Raw genomic sequence first — 27,243 nt, 5'->3', positions numbered from 1 at the left:
GTGTCACCAAGAAGAGTTAATGTAGGTAGTGGACAGCAGCAGAATCAGTACAATACCCCCATCTCCCGCCCTTGCCCTTTTTACCACTAGTGAGTGACTTGTACTGAGTAGTAATCGCTTAGGGAGTTCATCAGCTGATAGTAAGGGTCTAATCTTTTGCCACGTAGGGAAATGATCGCCAATCTAAGTCAACAGTCGGATCCAGCGACAACTCATCTCCTCAGCCCCCAAAGAGGAAAGGGAAAAAAGAAGATGTGAATTCAGAAAAACCCACGAAAGGGAAACAGAATGTAAAGTTAAAGAGTTCGCCGCAGACAATTCCAAACAGTGGTAAGTTTGTTGTTATTATATTGTTATTATTGATTATCCTTATCTTAAGGCTGTGATACAATTTTAATTTGTAAATAGATCCATTTGTTTTCCTGGGCCTACAGAAAAGACTCCTTATTGTCCTATATGAGAGTTTGCAAAGAAGACTTTCTGTGTGTGAGAGATCCTGCTGTTTTTCATGCTTAATTTCTATTTGTAATTAGAGATTCTGCTACGAGGACACGTGTTTTTTAAATTTTTTATCAAAAAATATATTTTTTGGCTACTTTGTGTCTTTGTTGCTGCGCATGGACTTTCTCTAGTTGTGGCGAGCGGGGGCTACTCTTCATTGTGGTGCGTGGGCTTCTCATTGCAGTGGCTTCTCTTGTTGTAGAGCGTGGGCTCTAGGTGCGCAGGCTTCAGTAGTCGTGGCACACGGGCTCAGTAGTTGTGGCTTGTGGGCTCTAGAACGCAGGCTCAGTAGTTGTGGCGCATGGGTTTAGTTGCTCCGGGGCATGTGGGATCTTCCTGGATCAGGGATCGAACCCGAGTCCCCTGCATTGGCAGGCGGATTCTTAACCACTGCGCCACCAGGGAAGTCCCAAGGACATGTGTTTTGAGGTAAAATATGTCTTGAGTGGTCGTATTGGAAAAGGTAACTTTTACCATCCTGTGTTCCAGCTAAAAGGGCTCGATTAACATTTTTGCCAACCGCTGTTGATCTCTCTTATTTGTGTGTCTACAACCCTTGTTCACATTCATTACGAATTGCTTTTAGTCACAGATCACTTTTTCCAAAAAGATGTTTCACCGATTTTACTGATACCCAAGAGAACACACACACACACAACTTTACCAATAAACAATATGTACCAAGTTAGTTATGTGTCTTGCATGACCAGGCGAGAGACGGTATAAAATAATTTAAAACATTTTGCATTAGTACAAGATTTCAAGATAAAAGTGATAAACTAAGGATGAGTGCCGTCAGAATTGTGAATTTTTCATGTTAGTTTTTTGTGAAGACAAGCTCTTTTTGGCTTCACTCGGAGCGTGGTCTCAGTGGGGCGAGCGCACGAGGGTGGAGTGATGCTGTGGGCGGGGGGGGGCTGGCTGGGACAAGGCTGGAGGAGTGACGGCTTCTCCCTCCCCCTGGGATCCACTTACCCCCACTGGAAGACATGCCAGGCTGCCCTGGAAAAGGATGAATGGGATCAAGTTTCAGATTCATGGCCAGAGCTTGGCTTCCAGCTGGGAGCTCCAGCTCACTTCAAAGTCCATATGAAGTGTCACATTAGAATTACAGCTCAAGTGGGCTTCACAGCTGAGGAGACAGCATGAACTTGTGTGAGTGTTTAGAAGACGCTGCTCAGATGATTAAAGTTTCAGAAGAAAGATGTGTGAGACTAAGTTAAAAGAACAGGTGAAATGAAAGGAGCCAATTCCATAGAGAAGAAAGTGGAGGGGTTTTAAAATCTTCAGAGATTTAAATGGTGGAGATTAGCTGGAAGTTGAGAGTCCTAGATTCTTGTCCCAGTTCTGCTCTTGACTTCCGGCAAGTCACTTAACTTCTTTTAGCCCCATTAACATTCTGCAACATGTGGGCTCATATTAAGATTTATCTTCAAAGTTTTGCTTTTATCTTTAAGTTTGTGCAATCCTTTCCGGTGACTCTGAAACAGGGAGGCCAGTAAAGTGCAGTCAAAGGATGTTTATTGAATGCTTGTTGTATGGTAGGCACCAAAGGAAAAAGCTAGCCTGGAAAAGCATGCCATGCCATGAACATTAAAAATAATAGAGGGTTGGGACTAACCTGGTGGTCCAGTGGTTAAGACTCAGCGTTCCCAATGCAGGAGACCTGGGTTTGATCCCTGGTCAGGGAACTAGGTCCTGCATGCCACAACGAAGACCCAGTGCAGCCAAATAAATAAATAAATATTAAAAAAAAATAATAGAGGGTTTATTTTAATCAGTATATACTAGATTCTGAAATTCCCAAGGCCGTGAGCTATGTCTTACTGGGTTTTTTTTTTCAGTCCCCAACAATTAGCACAGGTCTGACAGATGAGACGCTTAATAAATATTGATGGATGAATGATGGAAGTTACAAAATAGATAAGTCTCTGTAATACTTTAAAACCCACTAAGAAACAGGACTCATGTTAAACTCTTCCTGAATTATTTTTGATTAAAGGCTTTTATAAAATGCTACTTTTTTATTTTCTGCGAGGCTCTTATTAGCTTATGAAAATACCAGCTCCTACTTCCAATATTTTTTTTTTTAAATTAATTTATTTATTTGTTTATTTATTTTTGGCTGTGTTGGGTCTTCATTTCTGTGCGAGGGCTTTCTCTAGTTGTGGCAAGTGGGGGCCACTCTTCATCGCGGTGCACAGGCCTCTCACTGTCGCGGCCTCTCTTGTTGTGGAGCTCAGGCTCCAGATGTGCAGGCTCAGTAATTGGGGCTCACGGGCCCAGTTGCTCCGCAGCATGTGGGATCTTCCCAGACCAGGGCTCGAACCCGTGTCCTCTGCATTAGCAGGCAGATTCTCAACCACTGCGTCACCAGGGAAGCCCCCAATATATTTTTTGAAAGTCTTTAGATTCAGTAGTTGTTCCTCAAAAGAAAGGGGACCATCATCTCTTCAGGTTATTTCATTCGTGGAAACTTGGGAACACAAGAGGCTGAATCAGCATTTCCATGTTTCACAGGAAAGTAAACTTTATTAAAAAGTCGAATTATCAGTGTTTTTTAAAAAATTTTTATTAGAGTATAGTTGATTTACAATGTTGCATTAGTTTCTGCTGTACAGCAAAGTTTATCAGTTATACATATACATATATCCACTCTTTTTACTTACTTTTTTTTTTCTCTCTTTTTGAATTTTATTTTATTTTATTTTTTATACAGCAGGTTCTTATTGGTTATCTATATTATACATATTAGTGTATGTATGTCAATCCCAATCTCCCAATTCATCCCACCACCACCCCCCCATCAGCGTTTTTGTTTTTATAGAAATTCACAAATAATTTTCAACAATAGTTGTATCTGTGGGGGTCAAAGTAACAAGAACATGTTGACCACGGAAACAAGTCACATTTTTAAAGTGCTAAGAAAAGGTAGAAGCCCTCAGCTGTTCTTACTGTGTCTTTAGAGAATCCTGCAGTTTTAATTGCCCATGTTAAGTGTACATTTTGCAATCTGGTTTTATAATGTGCAGATGATAGGTTTTTCACTGCTGTATCTCAGTGTTAACATAGAACTACGGCTGCTGTCTTTCACATGAAGGTTTAGGGAATTTTTTTTTTTTCCCAATAAGAGGCTTATACCACAGATCTAGAAGCATATATGAGTTTAGACGAAGCATTTTGTATCTTTTCATCTTGATGGAGAGAACATATGACCTGGAAAATGAATCTTGGCTTCCAAAAACAATTTTCCCAGGGAAAATGAAAAAAAGATTTTGTGTAGTTTATGAGATTAAATCATCACTTGATAAGTTTAAGGATATTAGCTTAAATCCCTACTTTTGAAAATTGAGCTATTTCTCCTTATCAGATCTGCCTCCAGATGTCTTTGGCTATAGAAATTTTCTATGTTATGTTATCAAAGGTATCTGTCTTTATCTCTCTCTCTTTTTTATTACTCCTTTAGCCTCCATATTCATTTATTATTGCAGTTGCTTTTTGCTTTAATGACATCTGTTTTAGTAATTAGAACCAAGTGCGCGATTTTGGACATTCATGCCTCCAGAGGGCTCTTATTCCTTAGAAAGGGAAAAGCAATAAGGACTTGAAGCAAAATGAAAGGGAAGGTGTTGGTGAGTCAGTGAGTCAAAAGTGCAAGAATTTAATACTGTATTGCACATTTGAAAGTTGTTGAGAGTAGAGCTTAAAAGTTATTACAAGAAAAAGCTTTTTGTAACCATGTGTGGGGACAGATGTTGACTAGACTTACTGTGGTGATCATTTCTCAGTATATACAAATATGGCATAAAAAATGCAAGAATTTGATTATAGAGATGAAACAATTTTTGCTGCTTAAATATATTTTAAATTTGGCATTAAGTAATCTATTCAATTTTATTTCTAAGTTAAATTTTAAGAGTTAGGATGCATATCGCTGATTTCTTTCTAGCATATGTTAAATTATGCAAATTTTTGATCAGTGTTCTTTAGTGTTCTCATGTTAAGTAGGAAAAAGGAGACTTTGTAGGCTGTCTTGATTTTTATCATTACGATTGTAGTCATACATTTATCCTTTTATTTTACTGCTGATATTTACTGATACTCTGATGTCTAATGCTTCATGAGGGAGCAGTGCTGATAACAGTCTGTAGATGGCAACCTGGGTCTAATTTTATTTCTTTTTCTTGTTTCTTCTTTTTTTCCGACTCAGTTTCTCTCTGTAATAATAAAGCTTAATAATTCAAGCAGAGCAGTGACATATTTCTTCAGGGAAACAAATCCCATTTTCTTTTGGTAGCCAAGATGCAAAGTAAGATTGGTTGGTGATTGATGAAGTTGGGCGTGAAATGCATTTTTAGTGCTGCATTTAAATGCCAGCTTAACTGACCAGCGTATGTTTTCCGTGCACTTTCGACCTGAGTGGTGCCTTGAGATAGGTTTTAGAGGCTGTTACCTAGCTATTCTCTCCTCTCTGAGCAAAGTTGTAATGATGATTGCTTTGAAATATTGTATAGTATTTTGGGATTGATTGTATTTGTTGATATTTTTAATAATATTTTACATGAAAAAAAATTAGTGTTTTTTAGACCCCTTGGAACACAGGAAGTATAGTGGGTTTAGGGCTCCTTAGAATATTGGGAAAACTGTAGAGAAAATATCCTGGTCTGTTATCGCTATGGTTTATGTGGTATTGATCATTAAAAATACTTTTTAAAAGCAGAGTATTAAAATGTAAGCAAAAACAAGACCTGTTTTCTTTTCAAACCCGTGCCCCCTGCAGTGAAAGGGCAGAGTCCTAACCACTGGACCGCCAGTGAATTCCCAAGACTTGTTTTATTTTGAAGGATGTGATTCTCTTTCTGTTTCCACGTGTGGGCGTGCACGTGTGCACACACGGATTAGTACCCTTGATGCAGTTCCTAGCTTGCTCCCAGTATCGTTCACTGATTGTTTCCAAGGAACGTGTGATGTTTAGACTCCTGATGAATGGTACAGAGCAGGTGCAGTGCCGGGAAAGGCTGTCTGAATAATATGACCTTGCTGGGTGACTTGAATTTTTTTCTTGAATTTTTCTAATAGCTACAAACTGCACATGGTTTGCTGCGTCGCCCCAAGCATGAAGCATTACTGCGGCCCATCCTCAGAGTCAGATCAGGGGACATGGAAACTTGAGCTTCTTTGGTTCAGCTGATGAACCAGCTCAGGCACTTGCATGGTTCGCAGTCACAAGAGACTCAAGATAAAAACAGGAAGCATGTTTTCCAAATGTGCTCTCCCAAGTCTCACCCACTAAGGATGTCATGTACCGGAGGAAAGTATGTAAGAAGGCACCAAGATGACTTCACAAAGCAGGGCACTGGGTTTTTTTGATAAGCTGAGGAAAGATTTATGATTCCTTGGTGTCTGTTTCCGCCATACTCACCACATAACGGGGAAATACAGGTTTTCTATTCCTTCCTTGATCTTAACTTCCCATCTCAGTGGCTATGTGTATTGTGGAATATGGGTCCAATTTGACTATGACGAGTACCAGTATGATAAAAATTTGCAAAATAAGCACTTTCCCATGCCTCAATAACCCTTTTTATTTTTTAATTTTTTTTTTTAATTTTTTTAAATTTTATTTATTTATTTATTTATGGCTGTGTTGGGTCTTCGTTTCTGTGCGAGGGCTTTCTCTAGTTGCGGCAAGTGGGGGCCACTCTTCATCGCGGTTCGTGGGCCTCTCACTATTGAGGCCTCTCTTGTTGCGGAGTACAGGCTCCAGACACGCAGGCTCAGTAGTTATGGCTCACGTGCCTAGTTGCTCCGCGGCATGTGGGATCTTCCCAGACCAGGGCTCGAACCCGTGTCCCCTGCATTGGCAGGCAGATTCTCAACCACTGCGCCACCAGGGAAGCCCAATAACCCTTTTTAGAATGACATATTATACACAAAATCTAGTACAGCAAGGGGTCTTAGTAATCCCTTGAAGTTTTATTGTGCTATTAAAATTCTAGTAATACAAATTAGTTTAGGAATACAGGCATACTTTGGAGCAATTGTGGGTTTTGTTCCAGACTACCACAGTGAAGCAAATAACACAATAAAGCAAGTCACACAAATATTTTGATTTCTCAGTGCATATAAAAGTTATGTTTACATTATACTGTAGTCTACTAAAGGTGCAATACCATTATGTCTAAAAAAATCCAATGTATATGCCTTAATTAAAAAATACTTTATTGTCGAAAAAATGCTAACCATCATCTGACAACGCAGGGTTGCCACTAACCTTCAGTTTGTAAAAAGTGCAATATCTGCAAAGCGCAATAAAATGAGGTATGCCTGTATATACTCTCACTTTCAGCTGAGATATTGAAAAATTAGAGGCTGGCTGAATACCAGTAAGATGTTTATCTCAGTCTGAGAGGAGTAAGATCCTAGCCCTTTTTAGAAAAGATTCTTTTCATATCCTGCCCTCTTACACACTTTGTACATTGGATGGAGCAGCATTGTGAGAAAGGCATTCTTTCCCAGCTGATGTCAGGTTGAGCCCGTAAACTTCTTTTGGGGGCTATTTTTCATTTGGCTGAGGGTTGGGATGTGAAGATACTCTGTTTTCAAAAGGAGAAGTTTGTGAGCTGTTGAATTGTGTAGATATTTCCAAACCTTTGGAAGATTTTATTGCAGAAATTTGTTTTAAGTAGGTATTTCGGTAATTGCATCACATTTTCCGTACAAGTAGCCCGTACAGTTCTATGTAAGCCATAATGCGTCTTAATTCTCACATTGTACTCGTGGTGCCATGGAGGTAGCTGCAGCGTACCGTAATGTTTCTGGTGGGAAAAGAAATAGAAGTTCCATATTGAATGCCAGGAACTCGAGTTACCCTGCTGCCCAGGGATGCAGAACTGCCCCAGGTCAAATTCTTGGTGTCGGCCAGAGCCTTGAGGTTGGGGATCCCATGGGGTTTGGGTCTGAGGAGAAAGGCAGAGGTTGAGGGTCGGACCTGGAATTATAGGGGTGGGGACACTGAGCTCCAGACTGAGGTTCTTGTAGCAGTTGATCCTCTGGAAGAGGGTGATGTGTGGAGTGTCTCATCTTGATTTTTCTCCCTGGCTTCAGTCTTTGGCTTGACAGACTCCCTTTTCATAGATGCCACCTATTACTTCTAAGTAGGTCCTCTCTCCTTCCGTGCCCATCAAGGACCCAGACAAATTTCACAGCATTCCCTTGATTCCGCTGCCTCTGAAGTTAGCTCTGAACTTCTCTATACCTTATCATAGAGGAATGTAGATCCATACCAATGGTGGGTTTCTGAAGTGTAGCTCTTCTACTTTTCAGGAAGAAACTAAAATTGGGTTACCCCGGCCGGGTGTTTCATCATGGGTTCTGAAGTAGGGCCCAGACCTAGGCTTGGTTCGGGAGGGGTCTGATATCAGGAATGTCTGTGAGATGCTGATGGTGGGAGGTGACAGTGTGACAGGAAGAAGTAGCCGTGGAATTTATTACCCTTCCCCCCTCCCCAACTTCCTCTTCCTATTGCCAGCCCTGTGGTGAAATAAAACCAGGATGGGGACTTGGTCCATTAGACTATCAGCAGCTCCTCGGCCATTATTCACATGTGATACACAGATAAGCACCCAGCAGAGTAGCCTGCTCAGAGTAGCACTCAGTGTTGAGTGTGTGTGTGTGTGTGTGTGTGTGTGTGTGTGTGTATGTGTAGGTCCATTATGCCTACATTTGTGGTGACAACTGAAATTAAGGGTGACAAATTCCAAACACTGAGTAATGGTACGATTCTGATACCCATGCTTTAGAACATCTCAACTGTGGATTTTAATCTGATATTTTATAAGCTTCATCTACAAATCCTCAGAATTAGGTAAACAGCATTTCCCTAGTTTTACAAAAGGGGGGAAAAGAGGAGAAACCAGTTTTCCCAGAGTCAAAGGGTATATCAATGGCTAATGATTTCTAGAAATTGCCATGCTGACCTACACTGGCTAAGAGGTGACACCCTCATGCGATTGTTTGTAGGGCACTGATGCCAGGAGTCCAGGGGGAGGGAGGCTTTCGTGTGTAAGTGCTTCGACCTGTCTTCCTTTAGTGAAGGGTGTTGACATATCACAGTCAACGCTGAAGCTTATCTGAGAGATTTTGAGGAGTTCCGTTTTTCCCTCTTCCATTTTTCAGGATTTCATATTCTCTTTGTAAATGAGAATGGTTGATTTGAGCTCTTTTTGTTTTGTAGGTGGTAGGAGTTATTATTACTAGCAAGGAGATTTTCCTCTTCCGCAATGTGGTATAATAATGAGTCTTTAGTATATACCAGGCTGGGATGAGTCTTCAGCAACCAAACCTACTTTTTTCAGGGTTTGGGAACCTTGAAGAAGGTGGATATTTTTGAGGTTGACCTTTAGTTTATTTATCAAATGGCCAAATCCCATTTTTTAATAGTTATTTGAATATCCTAGGACTTAAGCTCTTGCATCCCAAGCCCGTCACTGCGTCTGAATTTCCTTCCCCAAGTTTCATGAATCCTTAGACTTATGAACCCACCCCCTTTTCTAGAACACCACTTTCATTTCTTCAATGAACATTTACTGAGCACTTACTATGTACCACACTTTGCTAATCGGTGGGGCAACTCCATTTTCTCTCTTGTATACTAATAGCTTAGCACTTACACATTTTCTTCGGGTAATTGTAATTATATCTTTATCAAGGCATTTTCCTCGAGGAAGCAGAAAAATTTACTTCTCCATTTCCATGACCAAACTCTGTTTACTGCACATAAATGCCAAATGTGTTTATGTTGTGAGCATTGACAATTTGTTCCGCCTTGGTACTAAGTCATCTCCCAGGGCTCCGTGTCAATTTTGCTGATTTAGAAAGTAGCAGCACAGTAGCCGAGAACAAGGCCATTTCTGCTTAAATGTGTTTAATACGGTGTCTGGAAGAATTACTAATACTACTTGGTACTACCAGACAGGGGAGAGATATTTCTCCACTCATATAATATGCTGTGACTCCTTTGTACACTGTGGCTATTTTCTATATGAACTCTAATTTTATTCTTCTCAGTTATCCTAGTTGTTCTTGAAAGAAGATATCATCTTTATTGCAAATCACCATGCATCATGCTATCACAATGGGGATAACGGTAAAGAGAAAACATGTATAGAGTACTTTTGAGCTTTGTTGGTTTAAAGCTGTCCATTTATTCTTAATTTATACAAGTAGATGATAATACCAAATTGTTTCTGTGAAGTTGGGCAAGGTTTCATTTCCTTTAAAATGCCATAATAAAAACCACTTTTCACTGAGTACTCTGGCCTGTCCCACACTCAGGCTGAACAAGCTTCTGTGGCCAGAGAAAGGCCTAGGGCAGAGACTCAGGAACTTGAGGCAGGAAGGCCTGGGAGTGTATGGGAGCTGTCCAGCGAAGCCGCCCTAGGCCTCTGGGTTGGGCTACAAGGTTATGGGCAGGACATCAGAGGAGGATTTCTTGGAAGTAGAGGAATCTAGAAGGTCTGCTGTAGACAAGGAGAGAAATGATGGTGGATTTGGTAGCCTTTGGCAGTGGGATAGAGAGGAGAGGACAAATTTGAGAACTACGTAGGAGATAGGCAATATGACCTGAGACTATCTGGGAAGGTGGGAGAGAGTCAGTGGGATCCAAGGGGACACTGAGTATTTGGCCTGGGTAACAAGGGGGATGGTTGGTGTCAGTAACTCTCAGGGAATGTGCTCAGGAGGAGAGAAAGGCTGTACCCGGTGAGTTAGAGGGACCTACCTGGCATTTGGTGGAGGTGTGTATGGATCAGCTGGAAAGGGAAAGACTCCCCTTGCAGATGGAGATCCGGGGGTCATCAGCCAATAGGTGAGAGCTGAAGCCAAGGTAAAGGAGAAGATGCCCAGGGAGGACCCACAGATTGAGAAGAGAAGGGCCAAACCTGACTCTTAAGGAGCAAGTACAGGAAGAGGACATGAAGAAGTAGAAATGAGAAACCTTTGGTTAGCACCTGTACCTCTAATTTCCTCACTTGTTTCATGGAACAAACACTGAGGAGTAGGTATTATTTGTAAGTGGAAATCATATTATTCATAAATGGAAATCATAATTTCCATTTTACAGAGCCAAAGACCAAAGTGCAGAAAGGTTTAGTGTCTTGCAGTCTTCAGCAAGCCAGAAGGCATTTAATAAATGACAGCGATTTCTTTCCAAGGTATCACAGCCTGTGAACAAGGTCCTTTGCCCCCAAGTTTAGAGTCTTCCCCATGATTATAGTTTTCCCTAATCAGACTTTACAGTTGCCTACAGCCTAAATGTGTTGGAGTGATTCTGTGTCTATTTTATATAAACCTAAGGCCATATTAACACATATATGTGGAATCTAGAAAAATGGTACAGACGAACCAGTTTGTGAGGCGGAAATAGAGACACAGATGTAGAGAACAAACATATGGACACCACGGGGGGAAAGCAGGGGAGGGGGTGGTGGTGGTGGTGGGATGAATTGGGAGATTGGGATTGACATGTATACACTAATATGTATAAAATAGATAACTAATAAGAAAAAAAAGCTACCTACAGGGCCGCAATGTTATATAAATTTAAGAAATAAATTCATTTATAAAACAAAAAAGCCACCACCACCAACAACAAAAAGCTAAGGCCAAACGCAAGGCACTGAACTCACATCAGCGCGATGATCTTCCCCCAGACGTTGTCCCTAGCGCAGTGTTATAAACCTTGTGTGCACAGCAGCAGGAAAGGTAAAAATGCATTAACATCTCAGATCAAAAACAGAGGCAGAGTCATTCTGTAGAGAAATTGAACACCAAAAAATCATAGCAAGAAAATTGATTTAAACTGTACTTAGTGAGGGATTCGAAGGAAATGATAGTTCAGAATTCTAAAATTGTTTTTCGTATGAGGTGAAAATTTTGCAGTCTGAAAATGAATGACTATTCCTCTGTAACTGTAAAACTACCAAAAAGATCCAATTGAATGCATAGACAGTTCCCATGTCAGACTAGCCCAGGAATGTATTAGGAGCAAAAGGGAACAATGACTGTTTTTCTTAATTAAATAAAAGAATACCATCTTTTACCCCTCACTGGCACCAAAGTTCTCATCTATGAGAATGATTTAAATGATTTTAAATGATTTAAATGAAATTAAATGATTTCATCTAATTTGGGAATGAATGGGGTAGGCTGTCATTGTTCTAGGAGACAAGAAGATTAGCCACCCAGGACAAAAACTTAAAAGGAACCAATAAGCACCATTACTAACAAACGGTCTCCATGTTTTCTCTGGTGCTTTCCATCCTCGCATGTTTGAGATTTATTACATTTTCAATTTGGTAACGTTTGCTAACTAAAACAGAGTTCCAGATCTAATTACGACAGCACTCGATAGCATTTAGATGGATGAGTTCACCCCTCAGGAGTTTTTATTTTCTGAGCAAGCCTCAGACAGAAGGGACAAAGGAATAAAAAGTTTCTGTAGTAGGTAGCTGGATGTAAGGCAATTTTTCATTTGTGAGGCAGGTTGGCTGTTTAATTTTTAGAAATTAGTTGAGAGAATCATCAAATTCTCTTTAGACTTTATTCCCAGGTTCACCCTTAGGTTATAATTTAAAAGCACGATTATGGTTGTTTAGCATTTTCATCATAATGGAACATTAATGAAAATGAATGTGAAAACACTTTTATAAAGTACAAAGTGCCTGAAGAGGCTGGTGGTTAATAGCAATATCTATGTAAGGAGATAGGAATTAGTTTGAGACGATCTCCAAGTCAGAAATGAGGAACTTTATTTAGTACCTGGAATTAGGGAGCCTGGAGGTGGGGAAGTGAGGAGGGTACCCATTATTTTTAAAAATTTTAAAATTTTATTGAAGTATAGTTGATTTACAATGTTGTGTTAATTTCTGCTGTACAGCAAAGTGATTCAGTTATACAAATATATATATTCTTTTTCATATTCTTTTCCATTTTGGTTTATCACAGGATATTGACTATAGTTCCCTGTGCTATACAGTAGGGCCTTTTTGTTTATCCATCCCATATATTGAATATAATAGTTTGTATCTGCTAATCCCAAACTCCCAATCCTTCCCTCCTCCACACCCCTCCCCCTTGGCAACCACAAGTCTGTTCTCTATATCTGTGAGTTTGTTTCTGTTTTGTACATATGTTCATTTGCATCCTACTTTAGATTCCACATATAAGTGATATATGGTATTTGTCTTTCTCTTTCTGACTTACTTTGCTTAGTATGATAACCTCTAGGTCCATCCATGTTGCTGCACATGGCGTTATTTCATTCCTTTTTATGGCTGAGTAATATTCCATTATATATACATAATACCACATCTTCTTTATCCATTCATCTGTCAATGGACATTTACATTGTTTCCATGCCTTCGCTATTGTGAATAGCACTGCTATGAACCTAGGGGTACATGTATCTTTTCGATTATAGTTTGGTCTGGATATATGCCCAGGAGTGGGATTGCTGGATCATATGGCAACTCTATTTTTAGTTTTTTGAGGAGCCTCCATATGTTTTCCATAGTGGCTGCACCAATTTGCATTCGGGAGGGTTCCATGATTAATTCATGTTGCCCCAGGTAGCTGCCTTCTTTCTGCTGCCCTTCTTCTCCCTTCCAAGACTCAGTTGCCACCCTAGTCTGAAGCTCAAAGCTGACAAAGTCTTTGCAGAATGACAAAAAAGTTAAAGAAAGTCAGTAGAAGGAAGGAGTAGAAGGAAAGAGAAGAAGAAAAAGGTCAGCTGGGTGGACAAAATCTTTCCTTCTAAAAACATTTAAAGAAACTAAAAATAACCTTACACAGTCATTCTCTTTCACTCCAGTTAGTTTCTAGGTTAATCTCCTTACTCTACCTTGCTCCATTGCACTTTATTGTCTGCATGGTGAGTCCTCTCCTTGGAGGAGAGGCATAAAAATGGGCAAAAGACATGGTTTTCTTCTCATGAAGATTAAAATTGAGTTGGAGACTCAAAAGCACCTCTAGGTCAAGGTCGGATATGGCAAGTAGCAGAATAGAGTTCATGGAAAAGGCTTTGAGAGCAGGGGAGGGAGGTTAAATCTGACTGCTGAGATTGGGAATTGATATCTATTTGCGAGAGAAAGTTCTGGGCATAGAATTGTTGTGTGTTGGGGGGGCAGGGCGGAAGGAAAACCAGGACTGAGCTCAGCATTTAGATCTTGGATGCGTTTTAAACCCAGAGTAGTTAAATGTTAATTAATCCTCCAAATTAGAATAGATGGTTTAATCTTATAGTGTTATTTTTATATCCTTTCTCAGATTAACTCAGAAGTTCCTGTGTACTCTTCTTAAAAATCATAATGGTGACAGTGACCATCACAGTTTACACGAAAGGCCATTGCCCATAAAAACAACAAAAATTGTGATTTTTCCTTAAAGTGACCGAAGGACTTTCATTTTTCATTATTATGCTAGGAAATGCCCTTAACGCATCCTTACAGACAGGACATTGGAATGTGTTTCCAGGTTCAACCACTTTTCTTAGACTAAGGGTCCTATTTCTGACTACTTGCAATTTCTACCTTGATTTCTCACAGGCACCCTACATGCACATGTTAAAAAAAATTCCCCAAACTCTGAATTGCCTCTGTATACTTAGTTTTCCTCCCTCCTTTCTTGTGTCAGTGTCCCATGGAGCCAGGAACCCAGGAGTGGTGCGTGATGGTGGTTGGGGGTCAGAGGAGGAGTCTGAGGCTTCTGCCAGCTGGCGGGGAAGTTCGGGACGCGACCCGTCCCTGCCCCATTCCTTTCTAATCTCCTCCACATTACCTCTTCCATCATTTTAATCCTGTTAACATTAGAGTCAGCCTAGACTTTTCCATGTCCCTCATTCTCCACACTCAATCAGGGCTAATTTGCACAGATTTGACCTTCTTAGAGTCTCTTGAATCTGGTCCTCCTCGCCTGGTCATTCCTGATTTAAGCTCCATATGTTTCACGCAGAGACCCCTGCAGCCTTCTAGATTAGGTCTCCTGAGCGCCCTCCCAGTCTGCCCTTCGTAACTCTGCCAGCAATGTCCTGAAACCGCAAAACTGTTTCTAATGAAATTCCCTCAGGAGTGTCTCACTTTCATGGCCTTTCTTTCCAACTTCATCTTCCACCAGCCTCCTGCATGCATGTCGGGCGTACAGAACTTTTTAGAGATTTTTTGATGGCATGAGCTGTTGCCACGTCATTTGTATGTGCCTAGAATACCCTCCCGGCTCCCATCAACTTTATTCTCTTTAAGACTCACAGTGGCATCATCCCTTCTGTCAAATTGGTCCTGACACTCTCAGCGTTGAGCCTTCCCTCTCTCGGGCTGCAATAGCAGTACGTGACTTTGCCATAGTGCGTGTTACATCACGCTTCTCCGCTGGTCCCTGAACAATTTGCGAGCCAGGCCTCCTCCTTATCATTGCCTTATTCATCTTCATGACTCCGGCATGTGGCTCAGTTTCTTACACGTAGTTAGCTCCCTGTAAAGTGTGATGAGAGAATGACGGAATTTTTCCAATCACTGTACGACTCTTTTTTTTTTTTTTTGCTGTGCTTTTATTTGAATTTAGGCATTGCAATTATTTATGATGATATTTCTTAATCAAAGTTAGCTTGATGAAAACAGATTTTCTAACCAAACATCTCCCAGTGGCATAGAGATTAACAAGGTCTCTGCCTGCTACAGTGCCCAGGCAAAGGAGATATACATCCATGTAAATGGAGACATTTTGTTTAAATTCAAGGAGAGGTAATAGGTTAGGGAAAAGACTGCTTACTTGACTTAAGAAATCAGTATTAAAGCCAAGGTGCAATATATGGCTCTATGTGGGGAAAACTGAAAAATTAATCTTGTTATAATTTAATTAAAAAATTCAGCGTGGTCGGATGGCCCCTGAATTGGTGCACTGTGCTGCTAAGATAACAGCCTTACGAAGATACCACTAAAAAATGGAGGCTCTTAAAACCAAACTGAGTTGATGAATTTTCCTCAGTTTATAATGCGAAATTATTCTTTGTGTAGTGCTGTCTGCATGATATTGGATTTTCCATTAATAGAGGATTTAAAAGACACTCTGGATTAGAGATTATTTACATTTCTAATTTCTCACGTTAAATGGTGGGGCATAACTCTCAGTTGAGTCCCCCCTTACCCTCCCACCAAACGAAATTTTACAAAGGCTCAGTCAGCCTCCTGACGAATCCCTCTCTTGTTCATACACAGACCCAGGCTACTCATTCTATTCTCTTAAGCTCCAAGCAGCAGAAATGTCTGAATTTTTGGAAATCCTTTTCTTCCCTTGAGCATCCCAGTGTCTCCCAGAAGAGTGAGTGGCTACATAGACACACACACTGGTATACACTGGGCACATTTAAAAAAAACTTTTTATGGACACATAGCATATATATTAGAAGAGTGCTCAAATCATAAGTTGACATCTTGATGAATCTTACAAATTGAGTAGACCCACGTAATCAGCAGCCAGATCGAGAAATAGAACATTATCTGTGGGAGGTTTTTTGTTTTTTGTTTTTTCCCCTGACACCAAATACGTGGTGTCTCTTCCACACCATCTCTCCAACTCACCAACACCAACTAGGTGCCCTACGGTTCAATTCAGTTCTGACCCTGAGTGCCTGCAGTCAGCATCAGACTCCATAGGTTTAAGGGATAAGTCCCGCAAGGCAGATCTTATTTCAGGTGACAACTGCAAGTATCAGGTCCCCAGGTTACCCTCACTTCTGTCTGACCTTGCTACAAAGTCGGGGATTTCTACACCACACCCCTACACCCCCTTCCAGAACTCAGGAAAGTGCTTTTACTTACTATTACTGGTTTATTATAAAGGATGTAACTCAAGAATAATCAGGTGGAAGAGACGCACAGGGCAAGGTAGAGGGGGAGGAGCACGGAGCCTCCATGCCTTCTCCAAGTGCGCCACCCTCCCAGCATCATGATGTGTCCACCATCCCTGAGGCTCTCCATACCTGGTCATTTAGGGTTGCGTTATGTAGGTATGATTGATGAAATCACTGGCCATTCATGATAAACTCAGTTTTCAGCCCCTCTCCCCTCCCTGGAGGCTGGAAGGAGGGGAGCTTAAAGTTCCAAATTTTTAATCGAGGTTTGGTTTTTCTGTCACCCAGCTCCTTCAGGTTGGAGCTATCCAGGTGCCCGCCAAGAGTCACCTCATTAGAACAAAAGACCCTCCTGTCACCCTCGTCACTCAGGAAATTCCAAGGGTTTTAGGAGGAGCTCTGTGTCAGGAACCTAGGACCTGGGGACAAAGACCTAGTGTAGATTATACCATGACCAGCAACTCAGAAGACCCGCCCCCTCTACTTCCAGATATCACCCCCTGAAGAAAACCATTGTCCTGACTTCTATCATCATAGATTAGTTTTTCTTAGTTTTGAACTTTTAAAAATAGAATTATACACTATATTGCAACCTATTTATGTTTGGCTTTCATTGAAAATTATGTTCGTGGGATTCATTCATTCTGTTGCACATAACAGTAGTTTGTTATTCTCACTGCAGTATAGTATTCCATTGTGTTACTCTAGCATTATTTATGCATTCCACGGTTGGTGGACTTTTGTGTTGTTCCCAGTTTGGGGCTTTAGTGAGTAGTGCTGCTACAAACATTTTGCTATGTATCTGTTGGTGAACATGTGCAAGTACTTCAGTTGAATTGTTGGGTCATATGAGATATGTATTTCATCTTTAATAGATATTGCCAAATAATGTTCCAAAATGGTTGTGCCACTTCACATTCTCACCAATGATGTATGAAAATTCCAGTTGCTACAAGCCTCCCCAACATGCATTCTTGTCAGTTTAAAGAATTTTAGCCATTCCAGTAGGTAATGGTATTTCACTGCAATTTTAATTTGCATTTTCCTGATGACTGATGAAGTTGAGTGCCTTTTCTTATGTCTTTCAGCCATTTTGATATGTTTTTTAGTAAAGTTCCTATTGCAAGTCTTGTGTCCATTTTTCTGTTGGATTGTCTGCCTTTTTTCATATGGATTTGTAGTTCTTTATAAATGACTCATTTGTTGAATATCAGAATATCTTCTCTTATTTTGTGGCTTGTCTTGTCACTCTCTTAAAGATTTCTTTTGAATTATAGAAGTCTGTAATCTTCAAGTCCAATTTATTAACTTTTTTCTTTAGCGTTAGTATTTTCTGTGTCCTGTTTAAAAAATATCTTTGTCTCTCCCGAGGACTCATGTTTTCTTTTGGAAGCTTCGTTGTTTTATTTTCTGCTATTAAAGCTACAATCTGTCTGTAATTGATTTTTGTGTATGGTATGAGGTAGGAGTCAAGATTAGTTTTTCTCCATGTGGGTATCTAGTTGATGCTGTATCATTTCTTGAAAATTTCATCATTTTCCTCTGTCTTAAATTTGATGTTTATCTATGTGTGAATCCAGTTAATGCCTGCTCTATTCTGTTCCATTGGTCTATTATCCTTGTGAAACACTGTATTTTAGTTTTATCATAAGTCTTGACATCAGTTAAGATAAAGCTTTCAGCTTATTTTGTTCTTCTTTAAGACTGTCTGTACATTTTAGAATCCACTTCCCTATTTCCACAAAAACACCTGCTGGGATTTTAATTGGGATCGAATTGAATCAATAGACCAATCTTTAAAATATTGAGTCAAGTACATAAGCATGGTATGTCCCTCCATTTATTTGTCTTTCTTAATTTTTCTCACTTATGTTTTATATATATTATGTTTTGCATATCTCTTATTAGATTTATTCATAGGTATTCTATGCTTTTTTGGTGATGTTATAAATACTGTTGTTTTCAATTTAAATTTTATAATTATTTGTTGCTGATTTATTAGAAATACAATTGATTTTTATATATTTGACATTGTTTTCTGTAACATTATCAAATTTAACTGTTACTTATGTTGCAGGAAGGGGGATCCCTTCCAGGGCCTGAGAGTGGGCTCTTGTCTAACACTTGGAAATGAATTGTCTGAGGAGACATATGTGCTTACAAAGCAAGAGTCTTTATTAGGAAGGGGCACCCGGGTGGAGAGCAGGAGGGTAAGGGAACCCAGGAGGACTGCTCTGCCACGTGGCTCGCAGTCTCAAGTTTTATGGTGATGGGATTAGTTTCCGGGTTGTCTCTGGCCAATCATTCTGACTCAGGGTCCTTTCTGGTGGCGAGCGGAACCGCTCAGCCAAGATGGATTCCAGCAAGGAGGATTCTGGGAGTTTGGTAGGACATGTGGACTGGTGTCTCCTCTCTTCTTTTGACCTTTCCCATATTCTTCCGCTCTACGGTGGCTTGTTAGTTCCATGTTCTTTACCAGGATCTCCTGTCATAAAATAACTCATGCAAATTGTTACTGTCTTTGCCTGGCCAGGGTGGGTGGTTTTGGTCAGTGGTTCCCCTACCACTTAAAATAGTTTTTGTGATTTCTTTTGGATTTTCTAAATACAGTGTCATTTTGCTTGCAAATAATGACAGTTTTCTTTCTTTCTTTTCACTCTTACAGCCCTTTTCCTTACTTTTTTGTACTTCTGGTACAAAATAGAATAGAATTAGTGATAGCAGACAACTTTATTCCATTCTTAATCCCAAGGGGAATGCCTTCAGCATTTCACCATTAAGAATGATGTTTAGTCTAAGTTTTCATACATTTTATCAGATTTAGGAGGTTCTATTTATTAGAGAAGTTTCCTTTTTTGTTTGCTGAGATTTTTTAAAAATTGGAATGGGTTTTGAATCATATTAAGTGCTTTTCTGTTGAAATGATATTTATGCTTTTTTCCCCCTTTATTCTTCTAATGTGGTGAATTATATTGATTTTTGGATATCAAACTAACTGTATTTTTGGAATAAAAAAATTGTCTATGATGTTTTGTCCTTTTTATATCTCGTTGCTATAATTACTTAGACCTGGAATTTTCTTTATGTGAATTTTAAAATTCTTTAATAGCTATAGGGATATTTATGCTTCTTAACCTTTTCTAGTATTAGTTTTGGTAAGTTACATTTTAAAAGTTAATTTCACTTAAATTTTAAAATTTATTGGTATAAAGTTATTTCTTATATCGTCTTTAAAAAATGTCTATAGGATCTGCAGTCATGTACTATTTATCACTCCCCCATGTTGGTAAATTTTGTTCATAATCAATCTTGCTAATGGTCCTTCATGTTTACTATTCTTTTAAAATAACTAATTTTGACTCTGTTGATTTTTCTCTATTATATATTGTTTATTTTTCATTTAATTTCTGCCCTCATATTTGTTATTTCCTTTCTTCACCTTTCTTTGAGTTTAACTTACTCTTTTACTAAGTTCTTGAGATGACTATTTAGAACATTTATTTTCAGTCCTTTTTCTAATATATACATGTAAAATCATAAATTTCCCTCTAAGCAGAGCTTTAGCTGTATCCAACATGTTTTACTTTGTCTTATTTTCATTATTTATAGAAAATATTAAAAATTTCCATGGTCATTTTGTCTTTGACCCAGGGTTATTTAAAATGGTATTACTTAATTTCAAAACAGTAAATTTTTGGATTTTCTAGTATCTTTTTTGATTTCTAGCTTAATTCCACTATGGTCAAAGAACATACTTAAATAATTTCAATCTCTTTAAATTGTTGAGACTTAGTGACTCAGCATAGGACCAAACTTGGTAACAATTCCCGAGGTCCTTGAAAAATGTTTCTGTGCTGTCACTGCTGAGAGCCATGTCCTGTATTTGTCAGGTAGGTGACGTTTCTTAATTTTGTACTTTGGCTTTGGAATGGCTCCAGGTTCATCCTACTCTTACCATCTGCTTTCTATTTTCTTGCTCATTAAATTTTTTTTTTATTGAGATATAATTGACAGTTAATATTGTATCAGTTTCAGGTGTACAATATACTGATTCAGTGCTTGTATACACTGCAAAATGGTCACCGCTCTACTACTTTCTTGCCCATTAAACCCTCTTGCTCTCTTGTTTGCTTTTACCATGGCTTCCTCTTTTGGTCTAGCTGTGTTTGAATTTGTATATGTTTCCACGTGGTTTCATTCCGCTCTGTCTTATCCTCCACTTAAAATTCTGGTTCCACTCCTTGTCCCTTATCCCTTTGGTTCTGTGGCTTTGCTCCGTAGGCCAACATGGCATTCTCCCTTTCCTTTGGATTCTACTTGTTAAAGAAGTTGATCAGACAGCTCTTGCCAGCAGGCATTCATTGAGCATAGGTTATGGGATTCTGGAAACATTTGATATAGTCCATGCCCTTGGGGGCTTGTGATCTGGTTGGAATCAGGACGCCCCACTTACAGAGACTGGACAGTATAAGGAAGGATATAATACAAACTGCATGAGTGCAGTAGGGAGAAGAAGACAGTCATTATGGGCTGGGATGGTTTTGCAGAGAACCTGGAATTTGATCTGAAATTTTAAAAAATGGGAAACAAGGATGTGAGTTCACAGGGAACTTGCCTGAGTGAAAATCCAGAGACAAGAAAGCTTAACTACTCTGTGTTTGTATTTCACAGATCACACTAGCTAGAGGGAACAATATTAGTTAGCAAAGTGATGGTAGCCTGGTCCATAGAGGTAGGCTGAGGTCAGATCGTAAAGGGCCTTACATGTCAAGCTAATGCATTTAGAAATTATTCTGCAGCTACAGAGGCAAAGCATTGGAGAGTATCAGTATGCACACAGTGTTCCAATGTGGTGAAAGTAGTGTTTTAGGGAGAATGATCTGATGTCTGTGTACAGGATGGGATTGGAAGGAGTCTGGAAAGGCCCTGGAAAAAATTACGTGATTTGAGATGATAATGTGCATAGCAAGGTGGTAACAGATTAATCAGGAGTCTTAGAGGATGGGTTAAGGTGGATTCAATGATAATTCAACAAATCCAGCCTAGCTTTTTAAGAGACTAGCGGTGCTATTGACAGAAATAGAGATGTAAGGATGTGGGGCAGAATTTAGACACAAGGTGTCAGAATGGTGCCCAAGGCCAGAGAGTTGGAAGCAATGCTGTACAGGTGTGGATTAGATTAGACAGACTCTAATAGTGAAAAGGGTGTGGGTGTTGACATAGGTTTTGGGAGGCAATGGAGTTGGTGGACCGAAGGAGCTCACGTAGAATTCTCTTGAAGATAGCAGAGTTTCATGAGATTTCTGATGACTTCTGTTTGCCACACAAGCTATGGAAGCCAGCATAACCTAACATTGCTGCCCCAATTCCATAATCTCTAAAGTAACAGACTGAAATCAATGAACAGTAATAGTAGCCCTAGTAGTAACAAGGGAAAAGCACGGCCCTGCTAAACCACAAGTGAAATTCATTTGTGACCATTTCGGTTTCAGTTTTAAAGGAATAATCTGTTCTGTACATACGCTCCTGTTCGTTCTGAAAGTTCCCCTGCAACCATCCAGTTTCGCCTTAACAAAGACAATTTGCTGAGGAAACAGGGCAAAATCCTAAACCCCAATTAGCCAGTGCTATATCAGAGATTAATAACACTTTAGACCTGCTGGAAGCGGCTTCTCATTTGAGCCTCTTCCTACTGTGTCATGGCAACGACTTACAAATTTTAATAATAGATGTCCTCTTTGAGAGATTGCCTTTCCTTATGCTATGGGAGTTTTTATGATTAGAACTATGCCTCTTCCCTTGCCGTTGTTTTTGAGGCATTTATGTTACCATTTTTGCTTATCAGTAATGGTTCAAACATTTTCTAACACAGAGCAATTAATATCTGTCAGTAGAAATAAATTACATTTTTCATCACTTGTGACACACTCTCAAATGCTGTTTGAAAGTGCCATAATTATGCATCATCATGCTGTGTAATTTTGATGTCTGGTATAGTAGGACTTTAAGGGTATGATTTATATTTTCTGTTTTTTTTTTTTTTAGTGCTGAATTAATAGGATAGGTGTAAGGATTGGAATGTAAGTTGGAAAATGACATTTTGCAGAATAACTTGTATTATTTCCATTCTAAAGCAGTCTTTTTAAAGAATTGTTCACATATTTTATATATATCTGTGTCTGCATATTGTGTATGTTATAATTGTACCACCAATAACTTTTGCCTTGTAGCACTAGAAGGCACAACATGCCTTTAAAAATTTAATGCATAGAATATATGTATATTCAGAACATATTTTTTGTTGCCATAAGGAGGGAGTGTATAATATTTGCAAACCTGTTACCTCTGTGGGGTTCATTTGGTCTTTGTCTTTTAAGCACAGTGGGGCCACTTATACCTTAGTCAGCCATCCATACTGGCAGCAGACAAGGGCCTGTGATTCAGTCTACCCTATGTTGACCTTTGGCCTTGTTCTCTTTTCCTTTGGCCCTGTAACCTGGACTTGACAATCTGATATTTGCCTCTTTCCTCTTGGTTACCTGTTTACACTCACCTCTAGCTCAGTGGATTCCAACTTGCCTGGAGGTTCTTTTTGCCAGTTGGTATCTTTCACCACTCATCGCACCCCCCCACCCCTTACTCCCTCAGGTGAGACATTATCAGATGAAGTCAAGAGGATGGGAGAGGGAGGCTGCCAGGAACTGGGGTCAAAACCTAGCGAATCACAAAGGACTTGATCCTACTACTTAAGCCTCCCAAATGACACTTGTGCTTAAAGCACAGACCAGTGGCTAATGAATGAACCCACTACTATCTTCACTTATTGCTACACGGTTGTTCTGAAAGTGAGTGTGCTGCCCCAATATATGCCATTTTGGCATAAGACTTATTTTGAGCTGAAGACCATCGGGAAACAGCAGACATCGGAGGAACTCTCCTTCCTCTCCTTTTCTGCCTAAAAGCAGAGCATAAATTTTCATTTATAAAGTTGTCTCCCCCTCCCATACCAGGAAGAGAACAACTCTTAATCACCGGGGGAGGCTCTTACCCCTGGAGATGGCACTGACTTAAGACTGTATAAACAAACCTCACCAAAATAACCCTTATCTTCCATTAGTTTCGCCCACATATTTACCATCCAGCAATTTACCACCCCTAGAAGCCCCAACTCCTCCCCTTAGTCTACTCACTTTTCTACAGTTTATCACCCTTTGTTAAAATGGTATATAAGCCCCCAGTCCTAGCCACTTTTTTGGGTTTTCGCTTCTTTTCTGTGAAGCCTCCATGTGCATGTGAATAAACCTTTTCCCCTGTTAATTTTTTGTCAGTTTAATTCACAAACCCCAGTCACTAAACATGAGAGGTGTTGACTGAAATAAAAAAAGCACAGTGTGAGAGTTGTGAGTTAAGTTTTTTTGGGGGCAAAATGAGGACTGTAGCCTGGGAGATGGCCTCCCAGATAGCTCTGAGGAACTGTTCTGAAGAGGTAGGGGGGAAGGTCAGTATTCCATCGATTTTAGTGAAGGGAGTACGTGTAGTCAAGCACACATTTTGGCAGAGGCTTGCACCTAGTCCCAAGGAGCAGATGTCTCTGTTAATGATTTTAGTGCTTTTCTAGATATAAGGAGATGCAAGAAATTGGGCTCATAAGTCTTCTCCTGAAAATATCTAACTATCTGAAGGCCTCTTGTGCCAGTTTTTCCCAGAGCACAGAGTGCCTTATTCCTCATCTCCACCCTGAACTCCTTTCAGGGTGTGTTGAAGGTCGGTGACTGCAGTGGCTAGTGACTTCATTCCTCTGGAACCAGATGGCAAGTGACAATTTTTTAGTTGGCAGAGGGCAGAGTAAAAGTAATTTTTCCTCCCTATGTAACATATTTCATCCTGTTAGACCATTATTAGTGATCTCATTCAGAAACAGAAAAAAAAAAGAGCTTTAACTCTTAAAATTACAATTCAAATAATATTGCAGCTTAAATGTAATATTGAGGGGAAACGGGATCAGGGAGGGACCAGAATCACTCACTCAGCAAGTCTAAGTCTATCTCCAAGCACTGGGCTAAGTGCGCAATATTCCTGAGGAATGTGGTTCTCCAAATAACTGGCAGTCCTTTCAATGAAGTCTCTCCTCACTCTCCATCCCTTAACATTTTTGTTTTTTAATTGAACACTTTTGGTTGGGTTTATTTAGGTTTGGATAAAATACGCACAGGGTAATGGAGACGGATACCTAAAATACAGGCATTTTGCAACTCACACATCCACTCCTTATCTTGAAACTTCTGAACTTATTCATTCAGGAAAGACTCTATTACTGTATATCATAGCAGCACAGCTGTGAGCAAAGCTAGGGCTTTACTAGTTGAAAATTTTAGAAGAGAAGCTGTATTGAACTTCTCAATGGAATAAATTTTAAAAAAGGTACCGTAGTGAATAGAGAATTGTCTTCCTCCACGGAACTCAAACCATAAGATCCCTAAGGAGAATTTTAGTAATTTATAGTAGTTAAATAGGTTTCAGCAAGTCTAACCCATCTCCAAGAAGCTATGATTGTAGTATATTTTTAATTACGGAGGCATTGAAAGCAATCAGCTCACATTAACCTTCTTTTAAATAGAATCATAAAGCAGAGCCTTTCACTCTGCTAATTCCTTTGTTTAGGGAATCACCCAGTATTCTTAAGTGAGTCACTTCAGAATGAATGGTCTATTGTAGGATTGAGTTTTAATATATTGAATGAGAATAACAGAAATCAAAGTAGAAGGAACCTTCGAGATTACGGTCACCTCATTTTACACCTTTCTATTTAATTTCTGAAAACAAATACCTAAAATGATTAAACGCAAAAAAGAAACTAAAGCTTTTCACTGGATGGCACATTGGTCATTGGCAGTTACAGTTTTAAAGGAGTAAGGGCATTAGGTTAATTGGCATAATGTGAAGACAGATGCTTTATATTTTCAAACATCTTACTAGCTATTCCCTATTGAGCTCCCATTTTAATTTAACACCTATGCAGAGGTTCATATTTTGAAAATGTTTATAGTCTTTTAATTTGTTGTGTTTTTTACGTGAGGTGGATGAGCACATCTTGTTGTATGGGCTAGCCATCAATATGTGGAGTATCAGGCATATAGTAGACAGATGTTTCTGCCCTCAAGGGAATTACAGATTAAAATTTGCCTCTTACTGTCTTAATATTCCAAAGGTCATATAGTGACCTTTGCTTAATCACACATCCCCTGCCACTTAAACTGGTTTTAGCAAATTGTGCCTACCACTGATTAAGGACTTGTATGTGCCAGGCACTATGCTAAATTCTCTATGCATGCGGTATAATTTAATTTTCGTAACAGTGCCACAAGGCAGCGACTATCTCAGTTTTATGGATAAGGAACCCGAGACTTGAAGAGGTTCAAACCATGTAACTTGTGTGTGAAGTCCTGGATCTGGTAAGTGAAGGGGTCCAGGTTTGCATCCAAAGCCCGGCTCCCTGGAACTACATCATGCCATGTCTTGCAGTAACAAGGATGGCTAAATTTTTTGAGCAGCTACTTAGTGCTGGTGTTCTACTAAGTGCTTTTCAACACATTTTCATGGAATACCCACAACAACTGTGAAGGCATTTCATTTCCAACTTGCCAGTGCAGAAACTCAGCTGAAGAAAGGTTGAAGAACAGACTGAAGATCGCACAGCTATTAAGGGACATAGCTGAGTTTCAAAACAGGTCACTCTGGCTTCAGAGCCCATTGCTGTACCTACGTCCCAAACAGCACTCCTTTAAACCACTTTCCTTTTGTGTGTGATAATGATCTATAACCAGTCCTTACTTGAATTAAAGAGAGCCCAGCGTGTATTTAGAGAGACTGAATGGAGCTTTATTTGGAAAGTTTGGAGCGTTCTCCTTCCTCTCTTTCAGTATCTGTTTCCCTTCTTTAGCACATCCATCTTTAGTTTAGAGTACCTCATCTTTAGATGACTAGAGCCCTCCAGCCATCTCTTGTTTCTCCCCCTTCCCAATAAAATTACCTGTTGAAAAGACTACAAGAAGCTCAGTTGCACCAAGTTAAAAATAATAATGTCTTGTTGTTTGGCATTTGCCGAGATTATTTTAGTGGAATCCCAGGTAGTAGGTACTGGCTGGAAAAGATTTTTCTTGGGATTCTTCAAAACATGACTGTAGTTGACTCCCTTTATGTATATTAAGACCAACCTGATCCTCAATAAGCTGTTTTACAGGATGTTTTAATCTCTTTTGGGGTTCCCTTTTCCTACAGATATACACTTCTGATTTTATAATGAAAATTAGTGAGAAAGTGGGACTCATTTCACAACAATTTCTCTTCATTATATGTGCTCTATGAAGCAAAGCAACAGGAAGCATATATATGCATATAGGAAAGACAAGAGTTACTTAAAAACAAACCAACCAACCAAAAAACCAAAAACTGGCTCTCTTCCATTTACCAACTTGAAACTTTTCATCATTAACTAAGACATCTTACACTAAGGTTCATCAAGTAAATACCTGTGAGATGGCACATAATTGGTTAGGGAATTAATATTCTCTAAATTTTTACTGCTAAAAATCTAGTCAGTTGGAACAATAAATTTTTAAAAGAAATATAAATAATCCTTTGAGAGTAAACATTACATAATTTCATGATTTATAACCATTTTATGGAAAAATATTCAACTTGCTTTGTTAGAATTTGGTTAGATGGAATTTGATCTCTCATGATTTTTACTCTTTGTGTTGCATTGTGGTGATTTCCTTAGCTCTATCTGCCAGATCACAAATACTCTCTTCAACTGGGATAATCTGTTTAATCTATTT

General features: G+C 39.4%; 1 protein-coding gene across 2 annotated transcripts in view; it reads left to right on the top strand.

The window, feature by feature from the left end:
• The window catches only part of DCDC2 (doublecortin domain containing 2), a 157,545-nt gene that overhangs the window by 63,616 nt on the left and 66,686 nt on the right, over positions 1 to 27,243 (top strand). For both annotated transcript variants that reach the window (XM_082415202.1, XM_082415201.1), the window contains exon 8: positions 168 to 330. In XM_082415202.1, coding sequence (XP_082271328.1) covers positions 168 to 330 — 163 coding nt within the window. The remainder of the gene's footprint in view (positions 1 to 167; positions 331 to 27,243) is intronic.

The sequence above is a fragment of the Balaenoptera physalus genome, assembly GCF_965194825.1.
Source record: "Balaenoptera physalus genome assembly, chromosome: 11".
In the NCBI taxonomy this organism is placed as follows: Eukaryota; Metazoa; Chordata; class Mammalia; order Artiodactyla; family Balaenopteridae; genus Balaenoptera; species Balaenoptera physalus.
Note: the sequence above shows the minus strand (reverse complement) of the source record. Positions and strands in the feature narration are given on the sequence as shown.